We start from the raw sequence: 27202 nt of genomic DNA on the forward strand, positions 1-27202 counted from the left end.
AATTACCTGTGTGTCCCTTTGATCCTCCTTTGTGGATTGGGGTCACATTTGCACATCTCCAGTCCATTGGTACTCCTCTGAGTCCAAGGAAGCTCTCATAATTATGGCTAAGGGTTTGCTTACTTCCTTTGCTGCCTCCTTTAATATAACTGGATAGATCCCATCCAACCCTTTATTGTATTTATCTTCAACAATTTCTCCTCCACTTTACTCTCAGTTATTACAAGATTCTCTAGCTTACTGCCAGAGTTGAATACACCTCTGGCATTCCCCTCGCTGAATAACTCCTCCTGTGTGAATGTCGATGCAAAATATTCATTCAGTTTGTTAGCTATCTGAGCAGGATCATCAATATTTGACCCATCGATATCAAGTTGACCAATCTGATTCATCCCCTTCCTTCTAGAGTTTACATAAGTAAAGAACTCTTTGCTGTTTTTCTTTGCATCCCTCGCCAAAGATTTCTCGTAATCTGCCTTCGCCTGCCTAACCTCCTTTGTAACTTGGTTACAGATCAACTTGTATCTATCATAGGCTTCTGTGTCAAGTGTTAATTTGTATGTATCCCATGCATTTTTCTTCTCTGCCATATGTCTCATTAGTTCATCTGACATCCACTTAGGCCTAAACCTTGAACAATATTTCTTAGTTGGTATGTAAAGCCTAGTAGCTTCCAAGATAAGTTCTTTGAATGCTTCCCATTTTGAATTTGCTGTTGGTAACATCATCAGTTGGTCCCACTGTATAGAATTTAAATACTGTCTCAGTCCATCGTAGTCACCTTTACAAAAGCAATAACCCTTCCCTTTACCCCTAATGGTAGTTACCTCTTTGAGTAAATCCCACTTCAGCACATTGTGATCACTGCCACCTAGTGGTTCCTTTACCTGCAAATTAATGGATGAAGAATCACTGCTGATAATCAGATCAAGAGTATTACTCCCTCTGGTTGCCTCTTGAACCTGCTACTGTAGAAAACAATCATCCAATAAATCCACAAAAGCCTTGCTAGTGTGTGAGTGACCAATCCACAAATTCCAATCAATTCATGGGAAATTAAAATCCCCCGTTATAAGACACTCTGATTTACTGGCCCACTCTGTTTCTCTGCACAATTGCTCATTATACTCATCAGATTCATTAGGCCTATAACACACACCTACTTTCATTTTTCCTTTCCCAGTGCTTAAGTCACACGAAAAGACTCAACATTGCATTGTCCACCAACATCAATTGGATGCACTTCCTTAGTTTTTATGCATTTCTTAACTAACAGTATAACCCCTCCTCCCTTCCTGTCTTTTCTGTACACATTGTAATCCCCAAATTCAAATTCTGCACTGCTTCTGTCTGTGTGACACCACGTCTCTGATATCCAACAATATCTGCCTTGACTTGACCAACAATATATGTCTTGATTAGCACTTCAAGCTCATTGAATTTATTAACTATACTCCTAGCATTGGTGCACATGCAAGTATACATGAACCCGTTTCTTCTCTTAGTTACCCTAACACAGCCCACCCATGTATTTACTTGTTCCGCTATGACTCCCAGCAGTCTTGAAAATCCCCATTTCCTTGCTTTCCAAGCTGCTGTTCAATTACATTTCAATAGAAGCAGTGCAAGAATCACTTTCACCTCTACCTGTAGCTACTGTTAATCTATTAGTCCATGTATACCCCGAAGCTAGCAGTTTTCTGACCCACCTAAGGGTGCAAGAATATTTGCTGATGCAATCGAGGCAGACTTAACTCTGCCTCGATTGCATCAGCAAATATTCTTGCACCCTCTCCATTTAAATATATCCCATCTCTGTAGAAGCAGTCTCTCCTGTTAACAAGCATAGACCAGGCTGAGAAAAATTCTACCCCTTGCGATTCTACCCCTATCCCATCTCTCCAGGGCCGAATTGATTGACAAGGCTCTCATCATGTACGCCCTCCTCTCGTGTCTGGGCAGAATTGCAGACACTTTCAAATTCAACCCTAACTCACGGCTTTTTTTCAGCCTTGACTTGTACTTTTTTTTTTTAGCATTAGCATTAGTAGAGGCATTTGATGCAAGAAAGCAAGCGTATGCAGCATCAGCCAAAAAAATATAAAAAAATAAATAAAAAATAACCACTTCCACTTCACCCCTCTGTTCGTTCGAAATACCTGTCCAGCTGAGCCTTAAACTTATTAGGCTATCAATTTCCACGACAAGGGATGGAAATCTGTTCCACCACCCAACCACCCGCTGGCTAAAGGCAAATTTCCGCACGTCTATCCTACATCTGTCTCTCCTCAATTTGAATTTATGCCCTCTCAGGTGATTATTCTGAGCAAGAGAAAGAATCCCATCAGCATTGAGCATGCTCAAACCATTCAAGGCTTTATACACCTCTATCAGATCACCTCGCCGGGTAAACTGGGGTTCGAGCCCGTCACCACCGAATACGGAGGATGCGGAAAGGTCAGGGGAATGACCACCGCCTAACCCGGAGCAATATGGCCTTAGTTGCTAATGCTCCTTAAAAAAAAAAAAAAAAAAAAAAAAAAAAAAAAACCTCGCTGGTGCCTAGTCTCCAGACACTGTAATTTGCAAAATTTAAGTCTTTCTTTGTAAGAGCACCCCTTTGTTCCATTCACTAATCTTGTTGCCTTCTTTGTACTCGTTCCAGCAGCTCTACATCCTTCTTGAAATGAGGCCTCCAGGCCTTTATACAGTACTCTAGGTGTGGCCTGACCATTGCCTTATACAAGGGAATAATCACCTCCTTATCCCTGCTAGAAAAATTCCTATACATCGTTGACAATACACCATGAACTACTCTTGCAGCCCGTCTGCACTGCTCAGAGAACATCATATCTGCCTACACGACCACCCCCAGTACATTTCATTCTCTACCACTGTCAGTTTAGTACCACAGATTTGATACGTTGCTCTGGATTTGCTGTTTCCCATATGTAGTACTTTACATTTGTCAATGTTAAACTTGATTTGCCACCTCTCAGCCCATCTGTTCAACCTTTCGAGATCCTGTTGCAGCAGCATAGTGTCAGTAGTGTCCTTGACAACCCTGCCAATCTTCGTATCATCTGCAAACCTGGACATTAAGCTTGATATACCATCATCCATGTCATTTATAAATACAGAAAACAATAATGGACCCAATACTGAACCCTGAGGGACTCCACTAATAACATTAGTCCACTATGAGCAGTGTCCATTGATTACCACTCTCTGTCTTCTCCCCCTCAACCACCCCTTTATCCATAGCAGCAATTTGCCTCCAGTGCCATACTGCTCCAATTTGTGCAGCAGTCTTCCATGTGCAATAGTATCAAAAGCCTTTCTAAGATCCAAGTATATAATATGAAAGTTTTTCCCTCATCCAGTTCTTTTGTGACTGCATCATAGTATCCAATCAAATTGGTCAGGCAAGACTTCCCCTTAACAAAACCATGCTGTGTCCTAGCTATAACTGAAGGCTTGTCTAGATGATCATGCAGTGCTTCTTTAACCAGTGCCTCCATTAATTTTCCGGGAAGTTAAACTAACAGGTCTATAATTACTTGTTTCGCCCTTTGATCCTCCTTTGTGAATTGGGGTCACATTTTCACATCTCCAGTCCATGGGTACCTCCCCTGAGTCCAAGGAAGCTCTGATAATTATGGCTAAGGGTTTACTTACTTCCTTTGCTGCCTCCTTTAATATAACTGTATAGATCCCATCCACCCGAGGTGCCTTTCTTGTGTTTATCTTCAACAATTTTTCCTCCACTTTACTCTCGTTATTACAAGATTCTCTAGCTTACTGCCAGAGTTGAATACACCTCTGGCATTCCCCTCGCTGAATAACTCCTCATGTGTGGATGTCGATGCAAAATATTCATTTAGTTTGTTAGCTATCCGAGCAGGATATCAACAGTTGACCCATCGATATCAAGTGGACCAATCTGATTTATCCCCTTCCTTCTAGAGTTTACATAAGTAAAGAACTCTTTGCTGTTTTTCTTTGCATCCCTTGCCAAGGATTTCCCGTAATCTGCCTTCGCCTGCCTAACCTCCTTTGTAACTTGGTTACAGATCAACTTGTATCTATCATAGGCTTCTGTGTCACGTGTTAATTTGTATGTATCCCATGCAGTTTTCTTCTCTGCCATATGTCTCATTAGTTCATCTTACATCCATTTAGGCCTAAACCTTGAACAATATTTCTTAGTTGGTATGTAAAGCCTAGTAGCTTCCAATATAAGTTCTTTGAATGCTTCCCATTTTGAATTTGCTGTTGGTAACATCATCAGTTGATCCCACTGTATAGAATTTAAATACTGTCTCAGTCCATTGTAGTCTCCTTTATGAAAGCAATAACCCTTCCCTTTACCCCTAATGGTAGTTAACTCTTTGAGTAAATCCCACTTCAGCACACTGTGATCACTGCCACCTAGTGGTTATTTTATCTGCAGATTCTTAGTGCAAGAAGAATCGCTACTGATAATCAAATCAATAGTATTACTCCCTCTAGTTGCCTCCCGAACATGCTGATATAGAATATAATCATCCAATAAATCCACATGTGTGAGTGACCAGCCCCCAAATTCCACTCAATATCTGGGAAATTAAAATCTCCCATTATAAGACTCTCTGATTTACTGGCCCACTCTATTTCCCTGTACAGTTTCTTATTATACCCATCAGAGTCATTAGGCCTACAGTACACTCCTACTCTCAATTTTTTATCTCCCAATGCTTATGTTACACCAAACTGACTCGACAGTGCACTGTCCAGCGATGTCGACTGGCTTCACTTCCTTGGATTTTATGTATTTCTTAACTAATAGCATAACCCCTCCTCGCTTCCTATCCTGTCTATCCTTTCTGTAGACATTGTACTCCCCAAATTCCAGTTCTGCATTCCTTATATCTGTGTGACACCACGTCTCTGATATCCCAACAATATCTGCCTTTGATGTTTTGAGCAATACCTCAAATTCATCAAATTTATTGACTAAACTCCTAGCATTGGTGTACACGCAAGTATACATGCACCTGTTCTTTTTCTTAGCTACCCTAACACAACCCATGTGTTTACTTGTACCCTAATGATTCCCAGCAGTCTCTGAATTATCCTGCATCTTATTTTCCAGGCTGCTGCTCATTCCAATAGAAGCAGTGCAAGAATCACTTTCACCTCTGCCAGCTGCTACTGTTAACCTGTCAGTCCATGTATCCCCCCAATCTAGCAGTTTCCCGACCCACCTAACACTGCCTCGATAGCATCAGCAAACATTCTTGCACTCTTTCTATTTAAGTGTATCCCATCCCTGCTTCTACAGGGGTGGGATACACTTGTTAAGTAATTTTGCCGGTCTCCTACTCCTAATATCATTAGTGCCAACATGTACAACAATATCACCCTTTGTGCCCTTAAAAGATGATATCTGCTCTACAACGTCATCAACTTTTGCTTCTGGCAGATATACCCTGTTCCTGTTCCAGCCATCCTTTTTGCACAATATGTTTCTCATTTTCCCGACAAGAGTCACCTACAGCAACTAATTCCTTTGGGACCAGCACATTCTGCTTTGGGGGTTGCTGCTGTGTTGTGTGATGTTCAAGTTCAAGCTCTGGCATTGCTGTGGGCAGCTGAGAGATTGAGGGGCCTCTGAATTTAAATCCTTCGAGGGCATCCACCCTGTCCTTCAAGCTCTCATATAAGCCCATAAAAATCCTGAGTTTGGCCTGATTTCCTCACACTCCTTAAATCATGCACATACAGAGACATTCCCCTTGGTAATATTATGTCCCATTCCTGATTGCTCTAAAAACTTCAAACACACAGTACATTTCGATAGACTGTGATTTAGAGGACAACTGCCCCCCTCATTTCTCCCCTGAGCCACAGCACTTCCATTAGTTTGAGCCTTTAGCTTTGCTTCTCTGGTCTGAGAAGCCGACCGGGCTAGCCGAGTGGGTAAAGTACCTACCCGGCAACCCAAAGGTCGCGGGTTCGATTCCCGCCTCGGGCTTGGATCAAAGTACTGCAAAAACCTTGGGAGGTGCAATATGGCCACAGAAGCCGATGCGCCAACAACTACCAAATCAATCTCTGGTCTGAGTCATGATTTCTATTCAAGTTAAATAAAATTCCAATACAAAATATAACCCTAATGTGCAAGGCTTTTGATCAAAGAGTTTGAATAGATTAAGAAACAATTCAGTGTACAGGAACTTCCCAACTTATGAATATCTCTCTTTACATAAGTTTTTGGTGGCCGGTGGAAACTTAAAAAAAAATCCTGGAAACGTATTTTGCATCCCATAGGAATAAATGGAGATATCGTGAAAATATCGTAATGTGAACCCAATGGCACTTTTTTTTTATTATTTTTTTTATTAATTAATTCGTTCCAAGTCCTTGAAAGTTGAAAATTTTGCTATATTACTAACTTATTTGTCTCTCTAAAAGGTCATGTTTATAATGGAAATTGCACTACCCTTTCATTGTTATTTGTTTCCATTATAAGAATCAATTTTGAATGCCTTTGTGATATTTTTCTGAAGCACGTTTCTGGAGGTCGTTACCAAAAAACAATAAAAACAGTTTGCACATTCCAGTTTATTGGGCTTCTCTGTAAGTGCATATAATTATAAACGGGTAGTAAACTCGATGCTATTGCATTTGTGATAATACTGATAACTGCAATTTTTTGGGTTTTTATGCTATTATGGTGAAATGTGTTCCCCTTCACTGAAATCTTCAATCATATAATAAACAAATTTTCAGAAACTTCTTCATTCCTATTTACGTATTGCAACTATGAAGGGAAAGGGACCAATGGAAAGTGCAAGTGGTGGTAGTGCCAGGAAACGAAAAAAGATTGATTTAGAAATTAAAATGATTTAAGAAGTACGAAGTAGGACAAAGTTTGCCATCTATTGCAAGAGAATTAGGTCTTGCTGCTTCAACAGTCAATACTATTGAAAACAACAGTGCACATATAAAAGAACATATCAAAGGATCAACAGTGATCACAAAACAACGTTCAGGTGCTATATCGAAGATGGAACAGCTGTTAATAATATGGGCAGAAAATCAGATTCAGAAGTGAGGGCCTCTGAATCTAATGACCATTCAAGTAAAAGCAACACGTATTTATGAAGATATTAAGTATAAGTCCGGCGAAATTCCCAACCCAAGTTCGTGGCAGGCAATGGGTGGTTTAAGAGGTTCAAGCATTACGCTGTTTTCCATAACATTAGAGTATGTGGCGAAGTTGCCAGTGCTGATTCTGCAGCCGCGGAGAAATTTTTTGATTGTTGGAAAAAAATATTGATTAGCAGCTATTCGATGCAGCAAATGTTTAACGTTGACGAGACTGCTCTGTATTTGAAAAAAAATGCTGGATCGAACATACATTGCCAAAGAAGAAATTATAATGCCAGGTTTCAAGTGGTCAAAAGAAAGGGCCACGCTCTTGCTTGGGGTTAATGCAGTTAGAGATTACAGATTAAAACCACTGCTTGCGTACCATTCTGGAAATCCTCATGCATTTAACGGCATCAATAATGCCTCCCTACCCGTGCATTTCCGATCGAACCAGAGAGCATGGATAAACAATATCTCTCTTTGAGGATTGGTTTAAACGCTTCTTCATTCCTGAGTTTTAAAAATATTGTATAGACAACGACTTTCCTTTCAAGATTTTAATTCTATTAGAAAATGCTCCTGGACATCCGACGCTTCTAGATGATTTCAATTCGAATGTGAGAGTCATATTACTACCGCCAAACACAACTTCGCTCATCCAACCTATGGATTAGGGTGTTATTTCGAATTTAAAAGCATACTATTTATGCACAACATTTTCTCAGGCATTGTTGCAGTAGACGATGAGAAAAATTTTATGTTAAGAGACTTTTGGAAATCATATGATATTTACCATGCCATCTTAAACATTAATAAGACCTGGGCAGAAATTACTAAAAGTTGATTAAATGGCACATGGAAGAAAATATGCCCATGGCACGTAAAAGGCTTCGAAGGATTTGAAAAAGAAGAATCACATGAAGAGGTTTACAGATAAGATTGTAAAGGTTGCAGAGCTACTTCAGTTGGAGGTTGATGCTAAAGATGTGGAGGAGTTAATAGAGGAAGAAGAGAAGGAATTATCTAATGAAGAACTTATTGACTTGCAGGCAATGATAGTGAAAGAAGAAAATGCTGACGAAGCTCAAGATGAACCAAATGAGGAGCCAAGATGCTTAATCACCAGAGAGATGGCAATAGCATTTCATGAATGGCAAGGTTGGAGAAGATGGATCCTAACAGCCAACGATTCTTAAAAGTTAACAGAAGGGTGAATGATATGCTTGCTTGCTACAAAGAAATCTACAATGAAATTAAAAAAGCCATCCAGTCATCCATTAATATGTTCTTTTGTAAGGTTGAGCAGCTGATCCCTTCTAAATCTCCACAGCCGTCAACCTCTGCAGGGTTGTACTTATCAGCTGAAGATGAAAACGATGCTTGGGAGGTAAAACTTACTGACGCTATACCTGCTCCTCTTTTTTTTTGTAATTTTAAATTTTGAAATTTTTTAAAATTGCATGCTTCTGTAATTTTTCCTGCAGATGAGATAAAAAATTTAATAAATACAATAAATAATTCTATATATATGTTCGTCGAACATTTCTGTTTTGATTCAATCAATTCAGTGAGCACAGTTGTGAGTGCTGCACAAGCATGGGGGAAATTCCGACTTATGTAAAATCTGTCTTATGTAGCGTTCTGCGGAACGCAACCCTTACGTAAGTCGTGGAGTTATTGTACTAATAGGTGAATATGAGGAATTGGTGCTCTTGAAAGAATTTAAACTGAAAGATCCACAAAGTGATCACTGCCCAGCTCAACAATAGTGCCTACTCCCATGCATCAAGCAACTCAATGGGAACACCAGAGAGAAAGTGCTGGTCCCTCAGGAAGTAGTTATTTTTGCTGATTTTTGTGTCAGGGAAATGGGAAATATATTATGCAAAAAAGGATGATTGGAATTGGACTAGGGTATATCTGGTCTAAAAATTAGTTGTTATAACTGTGAACAGTTAACAGTTATGCATTTTGTTCATACTGGTGCTAATGTTATTAAGAACAGGAGATCTGAGGAATCACTTCACAGGTATGAGACAATGTTGAGGGGAAAAAAAGCCACGAGCTAGAACTAAATTTGAAAGTAGCTAAATTTTTTTTCCCGTCATGTTAGGAGGGGGTAGCTAGTTAGTTAGCTTTTGGATAGTAGTTTATGAGCTTAATTGACCATGCTGAGTAATTAGCATTAGTAGAGGTATATGATGCAAGAAAGCAAGCTTATGCAGCATCAGCCAAAAAAAAAAAAAAAAAACCCTCCCATTTCACCCCTCCATTTGTTCCAAATGTCTGTCCAGCTCAGCCTTAAATTTATTTAGGCTATCAACTTCCACAACAAAAGATAAAAGTCTGTTCCACCAATCAACCACTTGCTAGCTAAAGGCAAATTTCTGCACATCTTTCATGTTTTTCACATATCTCTCCTCAGTTTGAATCTATGACCCTTCAGGTTCTTAATCTGAGAAAGGGTGGCGCCTCCGTAGCCAGGTGGGCAGGAGCAGCAGTGCGTAGCACATGTTTTTTGATTAGACCAGGGTTCGAGCCCATGACCACCAAATACGGAGGTTGTGGAAAGGTCAGGGAATGACCACCGCATATCCCTGGAGCAATATGGCCTTAGTTGCTAATGCTCCTAAAAACCAAACAAACAACAACAACAACTGAGAAAGGGGAAGAATCCTATCAGCATTCAGCTTGCTCAACCAATTCAAGGCCTTATACACCTCAATCAGATCATCTTGCAGGTGCCTACTCTCTAAGTGCTGCACTTTGCAGAAATTAAGCCTTTCTTGGTAAGAGCACCCCTTTTCACCTCACCAATCTTATTGCCCTTCTTTGTACTCATTTTAGCAACTCTACATCCTTCCTGAAATGAGGCCTCCAGACCTGTACACAGTACTCTAGGTGTGGCTTGACCATTGCCTTGTACAATGGGATAGTCACTTCCCTGAGTGTAGTACCACAAAATTGGTATGTTTCTCTTGGGTTATTGCTACCCATATGCAGTACTTTGCATTTGTCAATGTTAAACTTCAGTTGCCACTTCTTAGCCCATTTGCCCAACTTATCTAGATCCAGTTAGAATAGCATACTGTCTTTACTGCCATTAACAACCCTGCCAACGTTTGTATCATCTGCAAACTTGGACATTAATCCTGATATACCTTCATCAATATCATTGATGAATACAAAAAACAACAATGGGCCCAGCACCGAACCCCGGGGAACTCCACTAATAACATTTGTTTATGAAGAGCAGTGTCCATTGATTACCATTCTCTGTCGTCTCCCGGTCAACTATTCCTTTATCCATTGCAGCAACTTACGCTTAACGGCATACCTCTCCAATTTGTACAGCTGTCTTCCTTGTGCAACAGTATCAAAAGCTTATCTGAAATCCAAGTACAGTAAACCCCCGCTATTCTCGGGAGTTACGTTCCTGAGAAATGTCGCGAATACTGAGTTATGGCTCCCATAGTAATAAAGGGGTTCCATTCCAAAGTATGAAATATATAAGAAAAACTAGTCTAAAATTTTGTCTACGTATGTATTATATGTACCTTCATAATATGACTATGTACATAGACAGTACATAGTGAAATGCAAGCATATGGCATCGAAATGAAAATAAGAAACAATTTAATATTAAATGTAAATTTATTACAAATTTCAAACCAGCACCTTTGCTAGCAAAAAAACTTATCCCGCCAGTGCTATCACCAGTTTCGCTAAAGTGTTGATAAAGGAGTTTTGCCTTTTCACGAATGATGAGTGAACTTAACAGAATTTTATTTTGAGTTCGGTCTTCTATCCACAGATTTAAAGCCTTTTCCGTTTTTTCTAATTTAACATCACGAGTTACAGAGCAAATTTTTGAAGCAACTAGCGCATTTTCACGGACACTACAGTGGATTTTTTCTTCCAATTTTTTGATTGATCATACTGTTGACTCATTGATTTTATAATGTTTTGCCACTGAGGAGACACTTTCATCATTAGAAATTTTGTCTAATAACTCAATTTTATTCGCTAATGTCATCACTTTCTTTGATATTTTCACATTTCCCTTGTTATTCGTAGCCATATTTTTGTACGGGTTAGAAAGAACTTGTTCACAATAAAGTCACTTTCTTCTGTTAACACACTCGAAAAAGTCTGTTTTATACTGAAAAACGGTAGATTTATCACTTTTGTAAGCATATCAATTTATAAATTGATAAATTTATTCAGTTTATAAGCATATGAATTAAAAGCAAATGACGAAACCTTCCATGGCAAGCACATAACACATACTGAGCAAGGATTAGTCAGAAATATCCACGCTTGCAATTTTGTCACCCCTCTCCCCCCACCCACTGAGCGCTGTTTTGACCGGGAAAGATAATTTTAGCCACGCCCATGTTTTTTTATGGCGGAAAATGTACACGGCGCTTTAAAATTCACATTTTTTTAGGTTTCATTTTATATTAAATCAGGGATCGCGAATACACGAAACTGCGAATACAGATACAGCGAATAGCGGGGATTTACTGTATATGATATTAAAATTATTTTTGACATTCAGTTCCTTTGTGACCACATCATAGTATCCAATCAAATTGGTCAGACAAGATCTCCCTTTAACAAGATCTCCCAGTTACTCCATTACTTTCCCCAGAACACAAATTAAACTAGCAGGTCTATAGTTACTTGTGTCACATTTTGAACCCCTTTTGTGAATTGGTGATACATTTGCACACCTCTATGTATATATAATGTACAACATCAATTGATATGTATGGATTTATCCATCATAGATGGCCCATAAGTGTTCAAGTACAAATGCAAATGTTGGAATGCATTAGCATCAAATCAGCATGTGAATGCTGATTTGATGTTGATGCTTGCTGAAAAACCCAGAATAATTCAAAGGGGAAAAATCCTATTCCCTCTGCTTGATATTGGCTAACTAGTAACTTGAAGTAGCCTTCAGAAATTCCTACATGTCTAGGATGGCACTTGAACCCAGACCCCTCAAAGTGAGTGGCAAGTGGTGAAACCACTATCCTATCCCAATAGATGGCAACAAGATTTGTCGAGACACAAAAGAATACTATTACCAAGAAAGATTTCATTTCTATATATTGTTGTGTTTAAAACTGGGCCTCTGCATGGAGAATCCAATTGAAGTCTTTAAGGCTTTACATGGATTAGGTAGAGCTAAATGCCAATGGCATCCTTAAACTTTATTCTGGTGATACAGAAAAGTGAACATAAATTTAAATTAGAAAAGAATCTTTGCAGGATAGATGTGTAGAAATTTGCCATCAAGCAGAGAGTGAGTGTTGCGATAAACTTCCACTTGGTGTTGTTGGAAGTGTTTAGTTTATATAAGTTTAAAGGATTGGAAAAATTATTGGAATTTCTAGATAAAGTGGGAGATTTTTTTTTTCTTCTGATACTGCATAAGCTTGCTTCCTTGCATAATTTTTCTAGTACTAATACTAATACTATATATTGATTGTTAGACGACTACCACTAAAGCAGTAAAAATGACTGTATGAAATGAAACATTCCAGTGGAATATTTTATTTTGTATGCTTATGATGTGAGCATATAAATGTGTAAGCTTACTGATCACAGCCACAACTTGAGAACTAGAGATATAATTATGGACTTTGTTTACTGTACATTCTCCTTTGACTTCCATCTGAACCCTGTAAAAACATACTACATGAACATAGAATCTGCCTAAGCTCAACCTCTTCATAACATCTTCTACTGGAATGCAGTGGATTCACTTCACAATTATATGCTGTTTCCTAGCTTTGGAACAAATTGATTATTAAGTATGTTGCAAAGTAACAAGTAGCTTCATATCAGTATAAACCAAGGTTACACTGACTTGATGCCGAACTAGAGGAAATTTCCTGAGGAAATTATAAAGGTATATTATGCTGTCTGTACTGAAATGTCCTTTTTGAATGAAGGTTGATTTGTTCATAGTGACACTCCCACTCAAAGTGCTGTCTATCTAGTAGTTTTTTGCAAACAACAAGATACCTCTAGTCAATCATTCTTTTTGTTTCCAACAATGGAATTGAAACTCAAAGGCAAGCAACTTCTGTTGGAAATTCAGCAAAAATCACAGGAAATACTTGAAGTCAGTAAAGTAAATGAATCTTTGTTTTTAAATTCATTATCATAACTGTTGACTAGCAGCTGGTATTTGCACATTTCTAATTTGCTAGAACTTCACTTGTCTAAGAATGCTTTGATTCTTTTAGGCATCTGTTTAGTGACCTTCTTGGCTGCTTCTCTCAGTATAACTGGTTAGATAACATCAGCTCCTTGCACTTTTTTCTTTTTTAAATATAAAAATTTTCCTTCCAAAATTTTTTCACTTATCACAAATTTCACAATTTTCACTTTTCATGTATCACTTATATATATTTCTTCACTTATCACAAATTCAATAAACGAAATGAACCTTGTTTATTGTTTTTGTGTGCTAAAAATGAAAACAACATATTTATCTTCCATTGCTGACATGTAGTGAGCCAATATAGTTCATCCTTTCCTTTGTGTTATATATATATATATATATATATATATATATTTTTTTTTTTTTTTTTTAATGCTATAGAGTTGCGCATCATGAATCTGTCAATTACCAGTATTACAAATATGTAAATTGTGAAATGCTGATTGGCAGGTTCATCACAATGTTGTGCCCACTTGCTTCACACTCTTCTGTCTGTCTATCAATGTCTTGCCAAGAACAAAGGACCAATTCCTAAATAATACAGATAAGGTATTCCTCACCAAAAAAAAAAAAAAAAAAAGATTTCAGTGAGAGATCCAAGATAATAGAGAAATATTCAGGCATGCATATTCATACACGTGGGATTTACTTCGAGATGTAACTACTGTCAAAGGCAAAGGAAAGACTTTTGTTTTCATAAAGATGACTACAGCGGTCTCAGACAGCTTTTAAATTCTTTGTAGTGGAACAAACTGGTGAAATTTCCAACAAATTCTAAATGAGAAGCATTTAGGGATATTATCATGGAAGCTACTAGGCTTTTTATACTAACTAAGAGATACAGTTCGTATTGGTCCATTTGATATTGATCGTTCATCTGTTGATGATCCTCCTCAGATTGCTGACAAGCTGAATTTGCATCTACATTCACACACAAGGAGTTTTTTAGGGAGAGGAATGCCAAACGTTTATGAAAACCTAACTGGGTACTAAATGATTTTGCGATAACTGAGGGGAGAGTCGAAGAGAAATTCTTAAAGCTTAACATAAAATAAGTGTCTGGTGTTGGATGGGATCTATCCAATTATATTAAGGGAGGCTGCAGAGAAGGTAAGGAATACCATAACCATAATTATTTGGATCCAGGGGTGATCTCTGTGGATTGTAGTTGTGCAAATGTATACACAGTTCACAAAGGGAGGATCAACAGGTGACATGAGTAATTACAGGCCTGTTAGTTTAACTTCTGTTCCAGGGAAAATAATGGAGTCTCTGGTTAAAGATGTAATGCAGGACCATCTAAACAAGAATGCAACTATATTGCAGTCACAGCATGAATTATTTCAGTGGCGACCTTGTCTGACCAATCTGATTGGATATTATGATGGAGTAACAAAGGAACTAGATACAAAAATAATTTTTGATATCATATATTTGGATTTCAGGAAGGTTTTTGATACTGATGCACATAAAAGAGTGTTGTACAAATTGGAGCAGTGTGGCATTAAGGGCAAGTTACTGCTATGGATAGAGTGATGGTTGGGTGGGAGAAGACAGAGTTGTTATCAATAGACACTGCTCTTCATGGATTAGTATTATACGTGGAGTCCCCAGGGTTTGGTGCTGGGCCCATTGTTATTTTCTGTATTTATTAATGGTACTGATGAAGGTTTATCAGGCTTAATATATAAGTTTGCAGATGATACAAAGGTTGGCAGAGTTGTTAATGACAGTAATGATGGTATGCACCTGCAACAAGATCTAGAAGGAAGTTGAGCTGAGAAATGGCAATCGAGATTTAACATTGATAAATACAAAGTACTGCATGTGTGCAGCAGCAATTCCAGATTAATGTACCAACTGTGTGGTATTATACTCAAGGTAGTGGAAAATAAAAAGATTTGGGGATAAATATGCAGTCAGATATGAAGTTCTCTGAGCAGTCCAGACAGGCTGCCCCAGGCAATGAGATTGTTGAGGGGAACAAATGGGCGGCTCTTACCAAGAAAGACTGCATTTCTTGTTAGGTGGTCGGAAAACTGCTATCTTATGGAGTTTCACGGACTAAAAGATTAACAGTAGCCACAGGCAGAGGCGAAAGTAATTCTTGCACTGCTTCTATGAAAATGAGCAGGAGCCTAGAAAGCAAGGTGCTGAGGATTTCAGGGATGTGGGAGTCATCATGGAACAAGTAAATAAATCGACTGTGTTAGGGTAACTAAGATTAAGGAGAGGTGTATGTATACTTGCATATACACCAATGCTAGGAGTATAGTAAATAAATTGATGGATTTGAAGTCCTGGTCAGGATATCAAAGGCAGATATTGTTGGAATATCAGAGACATTGTGTCACACAGATATTAACAGTGCAGAATTGGAATGCAGGGAGTATAATGTGTACAGAAAAGATAGATAGGAAGGGAGGAGAGGTTATGCTGTTAATTAAGAAACAAAATCTAAGGCAGTGCATCCAGTTGACATGGGTGACGAGAGCAGAGTTGAGTCAGTTTGGTGTGATATCAGCACTGGAAAAACAAAATTGAGAATAGGAGTGTGTTGTTATAGTCCTAATGATTCTGATTAGTACTGTGAACAATTGTACAGAGAAATAGAGTGATCCAATAAATTATAATGTCTTATTATGGATATTGAACTTTCCCGATATTGACTGGAAATTAAGGGTTGGTCACACACACACTGGCATGACTTTGATGGTTTATTGGATGATTGTTTTCTACAGCAGTGTGTTTGAGAGGTAGTCAGAGGGAGTAATACTCTTGATTTTGTTATCACCAGCGATTAACAATGCATTAATAATCGATGCGATTAACAATCCATGCATTAACAATTTGCAAATAAAAGAAGTTTCAGACAGTTTTTAAATTTTATACAGTGGAACCAACTGATGTTGTTACCATCAGCACATTCTAAATGGGAAGCATTCAAGGAAATAATCTTGGAATCTACAAGGCTTTTGAAATAAACTAAGAAATACTGTTCAAGTTTTAGACCTTAATGGATGTCAGGTGAAACTAATGAGAATTGTGGCCAGTAAGTAAAATGCATGGTATGCATATAAATTATCAGATGACACAGAAGCCTATGGTAGATATAAAAGCTAGTCTGTAATCAATTCACAAAGGAGGTTAGGCAAGCAATGGCAGATTATGGGAAATCTTTTGCAAAGGATGCAAAGAAAAACTTCAAAGGCTTTTTTACTTATATAATCTCTAGAAGGAAGGGAATGATATTCTCCCGATATTGATGGTTCGACTGTTGATGATCCTGCTCAGATACCTGACAAACTTAATGAGTATTTTGCATCTAAATTCACACATGAGGAATTCTATAAGGAAGTCTCATATTAGGAAAGATGTGCATCTGTTGGAATTGGTTTATAGAAGTACAGTCATATTAGTTAGGTTAAGAAAAGGTTATTCTTACTGTGTGCAATGCTTCACTTTTCCAAATGGTACCATCTGGAAACTAGGCACCTGTGAAGTTTGATTCGATTTTGGCTTTTATGATGCAAGGACGATTTAGCCCCTGATGCGCCAAGTCCAGCAACAGAGCGTAGATATGATTGATATGTTATGGGCTTGAATGGATTGCATAAGCAAAATGATAATGGCATTCTTCCTCTTGCTCAAATAATATTCATGGGGCATAACTTGAGGAGGTATGGTTGTAGGAGAGATGTACACATATTTGCTTTCAGCCAGAGGGTGGGTTGTTGGAACAAACTTCCATTTGGTGTTTTGGAAGTGAGTAGTTTGAATTAATTTAAAGAACTAGATAAACTAAACTGTTAGGTTTTGGAAAGGCAATGTGAAAAGTGTTATTATTATTTTTTTTTCCCTTTAGATGATCCTGCATAAGCTTGCTTTCATGCATTATTTGCCACTACTAATACTATTACTAATTTTCAGCATTTTTTTTTTCTAGAAAATTAAGTATTGTTATAGAATAAAGAATGATGCTTGTAAATTTCATGCCTCTAACACTCTTTTACTCACAGTTACTGCATTTTTGTAGTGTCTCATTTAAAATGACCACTCTGTAGATATAAAAACATGCTTTTGTTAAAAATCGGTCATATTAATTTCATGCTAATAGAATAAAAATGGAGAAATAAAATATAATAAATGTGATTATATGAAAGGGTTGGATGCAGTTGGATTGACAGTTTTTATTTGGTTATTCATTCATTTTTGAATGCTGATTCTGTGGCTTAAGCAAACCTTATTTTTTTCTTTATTAAAAATTAATGCAAATGTTTGTTTTAAATTAATGAAACACTTTGTTTTGAAAAACAAAACTTTGTTGAATTCAATGAATTTGAAATAACTTTAGGAGACATGGGCTTTGATGATCCTGAAATGGCTCGCGATGCCACAAATATCGATGAAGGATTTGATCATGCTGGCCTCCTTCTTGGTGATGAAAAGGAAAAGAACAAACCTGATGATACAACTCATTCATCAGAAAATAGCATCATACAACCCGTTAAGGATAATGTGTCTCTTGATGTGCCTCTCAGGGATGATGGATTTGGTGGAGCTGTAGGAGAAGGCCTTTTAGGTAGGTTCATAATTTTTTTATGTGGGATAGCTTATATTTTATTTTAGAATCTTAAGCTTTATTTTGCACGTAAGGATTTTTTTTGAACTGTTAAACTATTTTTAAAAAATGTGATTGCATTATTATTTTAAGTTTGTGCAACTTTTTCTTGTTTTAGATCCATATGCTATTTTAGAGTAGCAATTGGTTGTTATTAACATATGATTTTACTGGAGTTTTTTATAAGAAATCCATATCTGGCTCAAATTATTGTAGTATATTTATCCATTAAATACAAAGTACTAGAATATCTAGTAAGAAACCATTTTTCCTTCTGGGTATTCTAGAAGGAAAAATTAAATTTATAAATTTTTAAAATATAAAATGTAGTATATATTTTAAATCTGTATAGAGTATTGGACCTCTTGTTAGCTCAGTGTGGGCGAAGTTTTTATGGCTCCAGCTAATAGAGAAGTTTTTCTTAAATTTTTTACCATTTTATTGACTTAATTGGCATATTACTTTATTTTCTAGGAGAAGCTTTATATTCCTAATTATGATACTTAGTTATTTTGAACTTAAATAGAGATTTTGTGGGTTATTAATTAGTATTGGTAAAACTTTTACCGTTCGAAACTTGCTACCACTGAGTGTAGTATCAATACGCAATAGCATTATGTCTAACTCGAACTTGATAGCGTAAGATATAACGTAAAACTACATAGCGTAATACATAGCACTGTAGTAGGAATCTGTTAGCTTATTATAGTATTGGCAGTTAATCAATTAAATTTATAAATCCTTTTACTTTTTATTGTTAATTAAATTGTATTTAAATGGAAATCATGCCCCAGACTAGAGCAGCAAAGCAACATGCACAAAGTAGCAAAAGTGCTGTGGTTCATGGGACAACCAAAGGAGCGATTCTCCAATGCATCACAGTCAAATAAATGTGCAAAATGCGACATATTTGTGAATACAGTCAGTCCTCGTATAACACGTGTTTACACTACACGAATTCGTCATACACGATTTATAAATAGGGAAACGATATCTTATATAACACGAACCAAATTCGCTTATGCACGATTCGCCTTTGTGTTTACAAGAAATGGCAGTCGAATGCAGAATCACCCCAACCGAACGCCACACGATAGGAATGAAGAGAAGATTCTGAAAATGTATTTATGTTTTTATATCAGCGAAGGGGAAACACATTTCACCATAATAACGTAAAAACTAACACAATTCCAGCTATCAGTATAATTGCAAATGCAATTAGATAGATTTTACTACCAGTTAATAACAGATTCCATTAGCAGAAAGGCAACTGGAAATTGTTTTTATTGTTTTATGGTAGTAACCCCTAGAAATGTGCTTTAGTAAAATGTGAGGTGTTAATAGTGTATCTCTGCCTTTACGGTGTTGTTCATTCAGATGCTACACACGCGCAGCTTTGTTTGTGTATGAAGCGTGCCTTCTCATTTTGTAATTGTGCTTTATTCCCAAAAATGAGTAAAATACTGAAAAGGTGTGAAAAGGAAGCATCCTGGTGAACAAACTGCAGATTCAGAGAGAAAAAGAAAAGCAGTATCGATAAACAGAGGTGGACTGGATCAAAAATTCTTACTCGGGAAAATTTATAGTGGCCTCATACTAGAGTTTATGGCCAAAATCACACTGGCCTCCGGCCCACCCGGGGTTTCCCCGGTAAGGCTTATGGCCAGTCCGCCTCTGTCGATAGAGAAAAAATATGAAACTGTGAAACGCTTTGAGTAAAATGAAAGACCATGGGATTAAATGAGACAACGCCGAGAATTACAAAGAATGCAGAGAAAATAAAAACAACTTTCATAGCAGGAACAACTCAAAGTGTAATTAAAATCCATTAGATTAAGACACAAAGAATTGGAAGAGATGGAACGCCTGTCATCTGTTTGGATAGAAAATTAAACAAAAAACAAGTTTGCTTACGATAGAAGCAAAAGCATTAGCAATATTTTATTACGCAGTAGTTGTAATAAAATACGTAAGTATTTTATTACGATTATTTATTGTGTTTGGTAATGTTTTGGTTACAAATGTGTGTTCAATCTTGGGTGGTCAGCACCTAACCCTATTTTTCCCATAGGGCCTGATGTTTATATTGCACGATTTTGCATTGCACGAGGTTTTCTAGGAACACAACTATTGTGCTATACGAGGACTGACTGTATCTCTCGAACAAGACATGATCTAGCCATTGAGGATGTCTTTGTGTGTGTGCTAGGTGCAGAGGATGTGAAGAAATTAGGTGCCAACTCAGCATTCTGATGGTTGTCTATGACAGCATGAAGAGTAGGGTAGATGCTCACCAAAGGAATTAAAATGGAGGACCATCCAGCTCTCAGCTGCCCGACTCAATGCCAGAGCTCATTTTTATGCACCAGGCAACACAGCGGCAACCTTCAGGGCAGAATGTGCTGGTCCCACAGGAGCTAGTTTTTGTTGGTGACTCAATTGGCAGGGAAACGGGAAATATATTGTGCAAAAAGGATAGGTGGAATAGGACCAGGGTATATCTGCCAGTGGCAAAAGTTAGCATTAGCATTAGTAGAGGCATTTGATGCAAGAAAGCAAGCTTATGCAGCATCAGCCAAAAAAAAAAAAAAAAAACCACTTCACCCCTCTGTTCGTTCAAAATACCTGTCCAGCTGAGCCTTAAACTTATTTAGGCTATCAACCTCCACTACAAGGGATGGAAGTGTGTTCCACCAACCAACAAAGGGGTGCTCTTAACCCACTGTTAAGAGCACCTCTTAACTCTTTAACCCACTGGCTAAAGGCAAATTTCCGCACGTCTATCCTACATCTGTCTTTCCTCAATTTGAATTTATGCCCTCTCAGGTGATTATTCTGAGCTAGAGGAAGAATCCCATCAGCATTGAGCATGCTCAAACCATTCAAGGCCTTATACACCTCTATCAGATCACCTCGCTGGTGCCTAGTCTCCAGACACTGTAATTTGCAAAACTTAAGCCTTTCTTCGTAAGAGCACCCCTTTGTTCCATTCACTAATCTTGTTGCCCTTCTCTGTACTCGTTCCACCAGCTCTACATCCTTCTTGAAATGAGGCCTCCAGACCTGTATACAGTACTCTAGGTGTGGCCTGACCATTGCCTTATACAAGGGAATAATCACCTCCTTATCCCTGCTGGAAAAATTCCTGTATATCATTAACAATACTCCATGAGCTACTCTTGCAGCCCGTCTGCACTGCTCAGAGAACTTCATATCTGCCTGCACAACCACCCCCAAGTCCCTTTCATTCTCTACCACTGTCAGTGTAGTACCACAGAGTTGATACGTTGCTCTGGGGTTGCTGTTTCCCATGTGTAGTACTTTACATTTGTCAATGTTAAACTTCATTTGCCACCTCTCAGCCCATCTGCTTAACCTTTCCAGATCCTATTGCAGCAGCATAGTGTCAGTAGTGTCCTTGACAACCCTGCCAACCTTTGTATCGTCTGCAAACTTGGACATTAAGCTTGATATACCATCATCAATATCATTTATAAATACAGAAAACAATAATGGACCCAACACTGAGCCCTGAGGGACTCCACTAATAACGTTAGTCCACGATGAGCAGTGTCCATTGATTACCACTCTCTGTCTTCTCCCCCTCAACCACTCCTTTATTCATAGCTCCAATTTGTGTAGCAGTCTTCCATGTGCAACAGTATCAAAAGCCTTTCTAAGATCCAAGTATATAATATCAAAGCTATTCCCTGCATCCAGTTCTTTTGTGACTGCATCATAGTATCCAATCAAATTGGTCAGGCAAGACTTCCCCTTAACAAAACCATGCTGTGTCCCAGCTATAACTGAAGTCTTGTCTAAATGATCCTGCAGTGCTTCTTTAATCAGTGCCTCTATTAATTTTCCTGGAACAGAAGTTAAGCTCACAGGTCTATAATTACTTGTGTCAGCCTTTGATCCTCCTTTGTGAATTGGGGTCACATTTGCACATTTCCAGTCTATGGGTACCTCCCCTAAGCCCATGGAAGCTCTCATAATTATGGCTAAGGGTTTGCTTACTTCCTTTGCTGCCTCCTTTAATATAACTGGATAGATCCCATCCACCCCTGGCGCCTTTCTTGTGTTTATCTTCAACAGTTTCTCCTCCACTTTACTCCCAGTTATTTCAAGATTCTGTAGCTTACTGCTAGAGTTGGATACACCTCTGGCATTCCCCTCGCTGAACAACTTCTCATGTGTGAATGTCAATGCAAAATATTCATTTAGTTTGTTAGCTACCTGAGCAGGATCATCAACAGTTGACCCATCAATATCAAGTGGACCAATCTGATTCATCCCCTTCTATCTAGAGTTTACATCAGTAAAGAACTCTTTGCTGTTTTTCTTTGCATTACTTGCCAAGGATTTCTCGTAATCTGCCTTCGCCTGCCTAACCTCCTTTGTAACTTGGTTGCATATCAACTTGTATCTATCATAAGCTTCTGTGTCATGTGTTAATTTGTATGTACAGTCGGTCCTCGTATAACACGATAGCTGCGTTCCTAGAAATCCTCGTGCAATGCAAAATCGTGCAATATAAACAACAGGCCCTATGGAAAATATAGGGTTAGGTGCCGACCACCCAAGATTGGACACACATTTTTAACCAAAACATTACCAAACACAATAAATAATCGTAATAAAACAGTTACAGTTGAAAAATGTAAAATTAATAATTTAATCATTTGAATTTAGATTCTTACCTTAAAAGTAAATGAAGACAGCTTGAGGGAAAGGGCTTGAGAAAGGGTTGAAGCAGCGTAATTATGGGGAAAGTGGCGGCAGGTTGTCATCATTATCGGAATTGGGAGGTGGAGGAGATGCCGATGAAGACTTTGGACGAAATGTGGTCACACCAGAACTAGAGGGCTGCGGCTCATTTTCTGTATTTTTCTTGGGTGTTTCATAAAAAAGACATCTAGTTTCTGTTGTTTCGCAGTCTTCCTCCTTTCACAAAGCAGCTGTTTATATGGCTCCAAAGCAGACCGAAATGTATAAAGTGCTCTTCTGCTTCTTTCTGCATTATAATCATTATCTTCTAGCCATTGCATACTTTTCTCAAATGAATTTAAAACTGAAGATAAATCTGAAGTACAAAGCGGTTTTATAGTGGTGTTCAGGCATTCAACTTCGTCATCTTTCTCATCTTCCACCTGCCCTCCAGCAACAAGTTGTTGCAGTTCTTCAGTTGAAAGTTCTTCTTCATGAGACTGAAGCAACTCTTCTAAATCATCTTCCTCCAATTCCTCAAAGCCAACCTGCTTTGCGAGGGCAACACAATGTGCTTTTAATTTAGGAAGGTGATTTACAGAATCAAATCCTTTAAAATCACGAATAAAATCTGGTAAAAGTGGCCGCCAAACACCATGTAAGCATTCTTTTGTCACTTCGTTCCAAGCCTCCACAATTATGTAAATTGCATTCTTAATGTTGAATCGCTTCCAGAAGTCTTTAACTGTTGGTGCATTTTCGCCCTCTGTTTCTGCTATCAGCATCTTAAATGTCCGTCTTGTGTAATAGTGCTTAAAAACAGCAATTACTCCTTGGTCAAGTGGCTGGATTAGAGATGTTGTGTTAGGCAGTAAAAACAGGATTTTGATGTTTGGTGACAGTTCAGCAAGGGTTGGAGGGTGACTTGGTGCATTGTCCAAAATAATTAAAATCTTAAAATTCAAATTTTTCTTTTTGCAGTAGCTTCGAAACACATCCTCAAACACATGTAGTAGAAGTTCAGTGAAGATCTGCCCTGTCATCCATCCTCTTCTGCTGTTCCTAAAGTAAACACCCAGGGTAGTCCTTGTGATCCCTTTTAACGCTCGTGGATTAGCTGCATGATAAACAATAACAGGCTTCAGTTTCAAGTCGCCACTTGCATTTGCTCCTAACATAACAGTAAACCTATCCTTAGCAGCCTTGAAGCCTGGAGCTCGTGCTTCCTCTCTTGAGATATATGTTCGTGATGGCATTTTTTTCCAATACAGTCCAGTTTCATCAAAGTTGAAAATTTGGTCCAGTGTATAGCCCTCTTCCTCAATTAGTTTTTTCAGTATTGGCGGAAATGCCTTTGCTGCTGCTTCATCTGCACTCGCAGCTTCACCTGATAATTTCACATTATGGAAAGCGTGACGTTTCCTGAAATTGTTGAACCAGCCACTACTGGCAGTAAAGGGAGGCACTTCTTGAGGGTTTTCAGCTTTATTTCTGAGGTCTTCAAATATTGCCAATACCTTTGCTTTTATCGTAAGCAAACTTGTTCCTGATCTCTTCTTTGTTTGATCTTCTATCCAAACAGATAAAAGACGTTCCATCTCTTCCAGTTCTTTGTGTCTTGATCTAACTGATTTTGTTACACTTTGTGTTGTGACTGCTATGAAAGTTGCTTTTATTTTTTCTGCATTCTTTCTGATTGTTCTCAGCGTTCCCTCATTTAGGCCTGTAGCACGCACAATATCGCATGTTCTTTCATTCCGGTCAAAGCGTTTCACAATTTCATATTTTTCTTCTATTGATATTGCTTTTCTTTTTCTCTCTGAAGTATTTTCACTAGAACGCTTCCTTTTCACACTTTTTTCAAGTATTTTACTCATTTTTTTTGAGAATAGAGCACAATTATAAAATGAACAAAAATAAGGAGGCAAGCTTCATATACATAAACGCACAGCAAACAAGTAGCAACTGAATAAACGATGCAACGCCCGTGTACAACTGAATAAATGCAGAAAAGGCGTAAACACACTATTCTCACATATTACATGCTTATGTTTTACTAAAGCACATTTCTGGAAGTCACTACCATAAAACAATAAAAACAATTTGCAGTTTCCTTTTATTGGTGGTTCCTGCTAGTGGAGTCGTTATAAACGGGTAGTAAAAGTCGATCTAATTACATTTGCAATACAGTAATACCGATACAGTAGCTGAAATTCTGTTGATTTTTACGTTATTATGTTAAATGTGTTTCCCCTTCCACGAAATCATAAAAACAAATTTTCAGAATCCTCTCTTCATTCCTACTGTGTTGTTTTCAGTTGTGGTGATTTTGCCGCGTTCGACTGTCATTTATTGTAAACACAAAGGCGAATCGTGCATAAGCGAATTACGTTTGTGTTATATGCGACATCGTTCCCCTATTTATAAATCGTGTATGATCGAATTCGTGTAATGCAAACACGTGTTATACGAGGACAGACTGTATCCCATGCATGTTTCTTCTCTGCCCTATTCCTCATCAGTTCATCTGACATCCATTTAGGCCTAAACCTTGAACAATATTTCTTAGTTGGTATGTAAAGCCTAGTAGCTTCCAAGATAAGTTCTTTGAATGCTTCCCATTTTGAATTTGCTGTTGGTAACATCATCAGTTGGCCCCACTGTATAGAATTTAAATACTGTCTCAGTCCATCGTAGTCGCCTTTACGGAAGCAATAACCCTTCCCTTTACCCCTAATGGTAGTTACCTCTTTGAGTAAATCCCACTTCAGCACACTGTGATCACTGCCACCTAGTGGTTCATTTATCTGCAGATTCTTAATGCATGAAGAATCACTGCTGATAATCAAATCAAGGGTATTACTCCCTCTAGTTGCCTCCCGAACATGCTGATGTAGAAAACAATCATCCAATAAATCCACAAAAGCCCTGTTAGTGTGTGAGTGACCAGCCCCCAAATTCCAGTCAATATTTGGGAAATTAAAATCTCCCATTATAAGACTCTCTGATTTACTGGCCCACTCTGTTTCCCTGTACAGTTTCTTATTATACTCATCAGAGTCATTAGCCTATAGCACACTCCTACTCTCAATTTTGATCTCCCAATGCTTATGTCACACCAAACTGACTCAACACTGCACTGTCAGGCGATGTCGACTGGCTTCACTTCCTTGGTTTTTATGTGTTTCTTAACTAATAGCATAACCCCTCCCCCCTTCCTATCCTGTCTATCCTTTCTGTAGATGTTGTACTCCCAAAATTCCAGTTCTGCATCCCTTATATCTGTGTGACACCACGTCTCTGATATCCCAACAATATCTGCCTTTGATGTTTTGAGCAATACCTCAAATTCATCAAATTTATTTACTAAACTCCTAGCATTGGTGTACACGCAAGTATACCTGCACCTGTTTCTATTCTTAGCTACCCTAACACAACCCATGTGCTTACTTGTACCGCAATGGCTCCCAGCAGTCTCTGAAATATCATGCATCTTATTTTTCAGGCTTCTGCTCATTCTAATAGAAGCAGTGCAAGAATCTCTTTCACCTGTGCCAGTGGCTACTGTCAATCTATTAGTCTTTGTCTCCCCCCAAGCTAGCAGTTTTCCGACCCACCTAACACTGCCTCGATAGCATCAGCAAATATTCTTGCACCCTTTCTATTTAAGTATATCCCATCCCTGTAGAAGCAATCTCTCCTGTTAACAAGTACAGTCCAGGCTGAAAAAAATTCTACCCCTTGAGCCTTGCACAATCTTTCCAGGGTCGAATTGATCGACAAGGCTCTCATTATATACTACCTCCTATCATGTCTGAATGGCAGAATTGCAGACACTTTAAAATTCAACCCTAATTCTCAACTTTTGTTCAACAGTGACCTGTACTTGTTAAGTAATTCTGCCGGTCTCCTACTCTTAATATCATTAGTGCCAACGTGTACAACTATATCACCTTTTGTGCCCTTAAAAGATGATATTCGCTCTACAAGTTGATGACGTAGAGCAGATATTACCTTTTAAGGGCACAAAAGGTGATGTCATTGTACACGTTGCCACTAATGACATTAAGTGTAGGAGATCTGTGGATTTACTTAGCAAGTACAGGTCAATGTTGAAAAAAAAGTCATGAGTTAGGGTTAAATTAGAAAGTGTCTGTTATCCTGCCCAGACATAATAGGAGGGAGTATATGATGAGAGCCCTGTCAGTCAATTCGTCCGTGGAGAGATTGTGCAGGGTTCGTGGAGTAGAATTTTTCTCAGCATGGTCTGTGCTTGTTAACTGCTTCTATAGGGATAGGATACACTTAAATAGAAAGGTTGCAAGAATATTTGCTAATGTTATCGAGGCAATCTTAGGGGGTTGAAAAACTGCTAGCTATGGGGGGATTCACAGACTAATAGATTAACAATAGCCACAGACAGAGGTGGAAATGATTCCTGCACTGCTTCTATTGGAATGAGCAGCAGCCTGGATAGCAAGTTCCTATCAGGA

At 38.3% G+C, this 27202-nt stretch overlaps 1 protein-coding gene across 1 annotated transcript in view; it reads left to right on the plus strand.

Moving 5' to 3' along the window:
• vtd (RAD21 cohesin complex component verthandi) overlaps nt 1-27202 on the plus strand; it is a 475837-nt gene that overhangs the window by 185356 nt on the left and 263279 nt on the right. Inside the window, exon 5 of the mRNA XM_090376234.1 lies at nt 17733-17960. Coding sequence (XP_090232360.1) covers nt 17733-17960 — 228 coding nt within the window. The remainder of the gene's footprint in view (nt 1-17732; nt 17961-27202) is intronic.

Source organism: Mastigoproctus giganteus, chromosome 6 (genome assembly GCF_048544385.1).
Source record: "Mastigoproctus giganteus isolate SK-2022 chromosome 6, ASM4854438v1, whole genome shotgun sequence".
NCBI classification, from domain to species: domain Eukaryota; kingdom Metazoa; phylum Arthropoda; class Arachnida; order Uropygi; family Thelyphonidae; genus Mastigoproctus; species Mastigoproctus giganteus.